The 6,000-nt window shown below is 44.4% G+C and overlaps 1 protein-coding gene across 8 annotated transcripts in view; it reads left to right on the top strand.

The window, feature by feature from the left end:
- Nucleotides 1-848: 848 nt before the first annotated feature.
- LOC137421000 (unconventional myosin-IXa) overlaps nucleotides 849-6,000 on the top strand; it is a 285,807-nt gene continuing 280,655 nt past the window's right edge. For all 8 annotated transcript variants that reach the window (XM_078772058.1, XM_078772064.1, XM_078772060.1 and 5 more), the window contains exon 1: nucleotides 849-1,799. In XM_078772058.1, the coding sequence (XP_078628184.1) occupies nucleotides 930-1,799 (870 nt within the window). In that variant the 5' untranslated portion in view covers nucleotides 849-929. The remainder of the gene's footprint in view (nucleotides 1,800-6,000) is intronic.

Raw genomic sequence — 6,000 nt, 5'->3', positions numbered from 1 at the left:
CCTTTTGTGGTAGTGAACATATTTTCAGCTTCTGGGTTTGTTTTTAACCTTGTGATTGCATTGACACACCATCATGACATAATTTTTGTGCAGGCCTTGTAACAGAAGTATTAAATAATGGCAAAAATATAACATTATACAAGTTGGGTCAGGGCAAATACTTTTTTGTCGTTTTGCCTTTTATTTAGTAATTGTGAATGATCAATATTCTGTCTTTCTGGCCTTCCGCCCAAAATTAGATTCCGTGCTGCCAAACCAGCCCCACAGCACAGATTATACTGGGCGGTTTGCCTTTGTCTTTCCAGCAGTAGTCAGGGCAGGAATTTTGAATTTGTTCAGGGTGTTGGCGATAAATCGCCCACTCTTCTTGAAGGACACAGTGGGATCTTTAACGTCTATCAACTAATGTCAGGAAACTGGACACCCGGTTTAACGTCCATCTCAGGGATGGCGCACACATTGATGAATGACCCTGAATGTGAAACACTAGGAATGGTAATTTAGGCTGGGTCAGGATTCAGACCCAGGCAAGACAGCTCAGGCGTGTGTGCGTACCTCTTGGCGATCCAGCCAGCTCTGTTCTCTGTGATACATCTCGCAAAACGGCATTTTGTTTTATTTTATCTAATGCAACACTTTTGTTGTTTGTAAAAGTTGTCATTATTAATAAACTTATCAACAAATACTTTATCAATTAATTTGCTTTTCACAATGTGGAATATTTTTAAGTAACAAGAAAAAGAAATACTGATGCATGTTTTGTACTGATGCCAAGAAAAGTTTCAGAGTCAGTTTCAAACAATGGCAGTGCTGTACTTCCGTGGGCATACTTGTAATGAAACATCCTGTCCTTTTGTCTCACACAGCTCAAAGAAAAGGAAAGGGCTGGCTGACTGATGTGGAGGTAAACTGCAGCGTTGGCCAGAGCCATGAGCACCCTTTATGAGTTTGGGAGCAGTGGGCGGCCGAACCGCCATGAACGTGATGAATGCACGCTGCGAGTTTACCCAGGAAGCATTGCGGAGGACACCATATACTGTCCTGTGCTGGCCCGTCGTGATACCAGTGCCGCCGACGTAATACAGATGCTTATTGGTAAGCTGAGTCTCGAGCGTGGAAAGTGCTATGTGCTCGCTGAGGTACGAGAATTTGGTGGTGAGGAATGGGTACTCACCCCTGGAGACTTCCCTGCACAGCGGATGTTCCTGTGGCCAAGAGCAGCACTTGATGAGCAGGGCAACGCAGTGCGTTCACGCGAGGATTACCGGTTTTTGTTGAGAGAGAAGAACGTTGACGGTTCAATTCGCTATGAGGGGCCTTTGCATTCATGGTTACGTGTAACGGAAGAACGCCGCCTTATGGTGGAGCGTGGCCTACTACCAGCATCCACCACCCAGGACTATGATGATCTTTGCGCCTTGCCTGACCTCAATGAGCGCTCGTTGCTTGACAACTTGCGTGTGCGTTTCAAGCAGGAAAAGATTTACACTTACATCGGAGCAATTCTCATCGCCATGAATCCCTTCAAGTTCCTCCCCATTTACAATCCCAAGTATGTGCAGCTATATGATAACCACCGACTTGGGACGTTACAACCCCACGTGTTTGCCGTCGCTGATGCGGCATACCACACTATGCTCCGTCGTCGTATTAACCAGTGCATTGTCATATCTGGTGAAAGTGGCTCAGGAAAAACGCAAAGTACCAACTTCCTCATTCATCACCTAACAGCACTCAGTCAAAAAGGCTATGCCAGTGGTGTTGAGCAGATTATCCTGGGGGCTGGTCCAGTCCTTGAGGTGAGGAAAAATTTTTTTTTTTTTTTTTTTCAAAAAAATGGTAGAATATTATTTTTTGTGGTTAGGGTGCTGATTTATTTATGCTGAATTGAGAGAAAGAAGTAGACTTAGATGCAATGAGGTTATTTGGCCCATCATGCCTATGCCATTACCACACCCCTCTATCAATGTGTTTATCTCGCCTTTTATTTGAATAGTTGTCTTGCTTATTACCTTGACTTTTTATGGACCTCACCCATCACGAGACCAAAGGCCACAAATTATGGTTGCACACTAGATGAGGGCTACACACGATGAGGGCTACACACACGATGAGGGCTACACACTAGATGAGGGCTACACACTAGATGAGGGCTACACACTAGATGAGGGCTACACACTAGATGAGGGCTACACACTAGATGAGGGCTACACACTAGATGAGGGCTACACCCCACACTAGATGAGGGCTACACCCCACACTAGATGAGGGCTACACCCCACACTAGATGAGGGCTACACCCCACACTAGATGAGGGCTACACCCCACACTAGATGAGGGCTACACCCCACACTAGATGAGGGCTACACCCCACACTAGATGAGGGCTACACCCCACACTAGATGAGGGTTACACCCCACACTAGATGAGGGTTACACCCCACACTAGATGAGGGTTACACCCCACACTAGATGAGGGTTACACCCCACACTAGATGAGGGTTACACCCCACACTAGATGAGGGTTACACCCCACACTAGATGAGGGTTACACCCCACACTCGATGAGGGTTACACCCCACACTAGATGAGGGTTACACCCCACACTAGATGAGGGTTACACCCCACACTAGATGAGGGTTACACCCCACACTAGATGAGGGTTACACCCCACACTCGATGAGGGTTACACCCCACACTCGATGAGGGTTACACCCCACACTCGATGAGGGTTACACCCCACACTCGATGAGGGTTACACCCCACACTAGATGAGGGTTACACACTTGATGGAGGCAACACACTAGATGAGGACTACACACTAGATGAGGGCTACACACTAGATGAGGGCTACACACTAGATGAGGGCATGCACTCGGTCAGGGCTACACACTAGATGAGGGTTACACATTAGATGAGGGTATGCACTAGGTGACGGCTACACACGAATTGCAACTTAACATCCATTAATTGCACAGCACTAATTGCAACTTAAAATAGTAAGGTTCATTTCTCATTTGATCCTCAAGCAAGGAATTTGTTCTTGGTATTAACATGCCATAGGCAATCTAATTTATTGCAAAATATACTGTGCTATCTGTAACATACCCTTCCTAGATGCTATCAAATGACTAACTTTGTGCCCCTATCTGAAGCATGGCATTCTTTTGAGATGCAACACTCGTTGTTAATGGTACACCAGAAAGGCAATTTCCGTCACATTTAACACCACAGGGGGACAAACCCAGAGGTTAAAAAGTTCAAATGTGAGCATGCTCTTGACTCGGTTATATTGCCATCCATCGGTCAATAACGCCCTGTTAATAGTTACTTGGGTGGGAGAAATTCCAAAAAGTTTCCTCATCCAAATACGAACTAGGTTCCATTCCACTTAGCTTCTGAAATTTGGTTTTCTCTGTGCAAGGAAGTGCACAGATTCCAACTTTGTTGAAGTTTGATGGAGGAAATGTTGATGGCTGGCTCATTTTGTTATGCCATGCCCTCTATCGATTGACCCCTTTTGCCGAGCAAATCCAAATCCAACCATCACCAATTTGGTTTGCAATTTTCATTAATTAGTAATTGCTGGTAAAATGCAAAGCATCACATCAGCAAAATAAATTTAGTTTCAAGGTATTGCTTTTTCATTTTGCAGAATTGTTACTGCAACTGGAAATTGCAAGTAGTTATTTTCTCCCAAACCTAAAAAAATGCCTGAAATAGCACTTTGCAAAAAAGAAACGCGAATTAAGTCGATGGCGTGCCATCGCAAATCCCCAATGCTTCCAAAGTAAAGCAAAGTTGAAAGATAGCAAAACGTTCCACAAGGAATGGCCCAATGTCAAATTTTTTTTTTTTCCCTGTTTTGACCCTTGTGACCCGAAGTCCCCACCCCCTGAGGAATGAACCGAGGGTCAAGTCCCAAAAATATTAATTCTTTCATGCATCCTGCAATGTTTATTACAAATACAAAATTTCGTTGAATGTTTAAAGATGGGCCTGTAATTGCATTTTTTTTTGGTATTTGACCTTTTGGGTGAGGGCGAGGAAGGGCATCCGGCCATAAAAACATTGCCTCAAACAGGGAACCATGATTGTCATGGGGCCCGCAAGGCTAACCCCCGCTCTAGCGGGGAAAATGGCCTTGAAAACGATCATTCATTCATTCATTTGACTTTTTGGGCGAGGGCCCAAAATTGATACTGCACTTGCATCTTCTTGCCATGTGCTGATCCTAACTACCAAGTTAGGTGAATTTATGCACAACCGTTTGGGAGGATATAGCAGGACGGATAGACAGACAGATGGAGCCGATTACAATATCCCCGGTTTTTTTTTTTCTTCAAAAACCGTGGGGATAAAAAGAGGAACATAGTCCTCTGAAATAGGTATCTCTTTATTTATTTATTTTGCTTCGCGTTTGTCATACTGGTATCACATTGCCCTTTTAATACGCTGGTCAGGGAGAATTGGTTTTCTCACCAAGGGCATGAAATGAAAGTATGACGTTGGGGGCGAAGAGGGTCGCCGGTGTGGTGTTGAGTGTGGAGGGAAAATATAAAAGATAACTTGAAAGAAAGTTTCGTTTTTTTGTGAAGTTATAACATTTTCAAGCCTTTGTTTAAAAAAAAAATGAAGGAAGTCTCCACACAACCTTGTGAAAACACGTCATCCTTTTGAGGTTGCTCCAATGTTCCACAAAAACTTGCAAACCAACGATAACACCACAGGCAATATGCAGCCCAGTTTTCTCAATAATATTCAGTTAACGATTTTTAATGGTGTTGGTGTTGGCTTAGCGGTTAGGGTGCCGGCTTGGGATCCTCGGATCCTGGGTTCGAATCCCGGTCGATCGCTGAATTAACGCCAGGGGGGTTGACTCCGCCTGTCATCCTTCCAAGGTCGGCAAATTGAGTACCAGCTTTCTGGGATGAATGATCACTGTGTGTACCCCGGTTTAGAATAGGTACACCGTATCCCTGCGCATCGTAAGAGCGTGACCAAGGGTTGGCGTCAGGAAGGGCATCCGGCCATAAAAACATTGCCTCAAACAGGGAACCATGATTGTCATGGGGCCCGCAAGGCTAACCCTCGCTCTCGCGGGGAAAAATGGCCTTAAAACGATCATTCATTCATTCATTCATTCATGCAGTTAACGATTTTAAAGGCAACGTTGACAATGTCTGAATGAGATTTTGGAAGACTTGCTTTCATGGATATGTGCAGAAATTGACTTTTTTCATCTCAAATTGAAGGGAAATAAAATGAAGTTTGAAAGCAAGAAAAACCTCCAAAACAAACAATCTAAGAGCAAGAGAACCTATCGCTAAAATTACAAGGAGGTGATACTCAAGGTCCCCCGCGTTTTGGATGGTACGAGGATTAGATCGGTATAATATGAAAGCTAAATGTTGAACTGTTTTTGAAATATCGTGTACACAAGACAAGTTATCGAGATAGTTGCCATGACAATATAATTCAGCCAATCACCACCGTGATATAATCGGGTTGAGATAATGTCATGATGAAGAGATATCTGCAACATGAAAGCAAAATGTTCACCGGTTTTTGAAATATATACACAAAGGAACATGGACAGATGGTCGGTCGGCTGGACGGAGCTCATTTTAATGTCCCCCAACTCTGACCTTGTCGAAGGGGAGGGGGAAAACTAGATGTATGTAAGCGTGGAGTGGCAGGATAGCGTAGAGGTATGCACACTCACCTCCCAGCTGTCTAGCCTGGGCTTGGAATCCTGATCCAGCTATAAACTGCCATCTTGGTGTTTCAGAAGCAGTGCGATTATCCCCACGCTTTTTGAAAAAAAGGGGGGATATTGTAATCGGCTCTCTATCTGTCCCATCCGTCATGCTATTTACTCCAATGGTTGGGAATAAATTCACCAAACTTTGGAATTATGAGCACCACGTGGCAAGAAGGTGAGAGCAATCATTTTGGCCCCGCCACCTGGGCTTCACAATTCAATTCCGGGCACATTTGT

This window comes from Myxine glutinosa, chromosome 2 (assembly GCF_964187855.1).
Source record: "Myxine glutinosa chromosome 2, kmMyxGlut1.1, whole genome shotgun sequence".
NCBI lineage: Eukaryota > Metazoa > Chordata > Myxini > Myxiniformes > Myxinidae > Myxine > Myxine glutinosa.
This window is presented reverse-complemented; position numbering and strand designations above follow the sequence as displayed.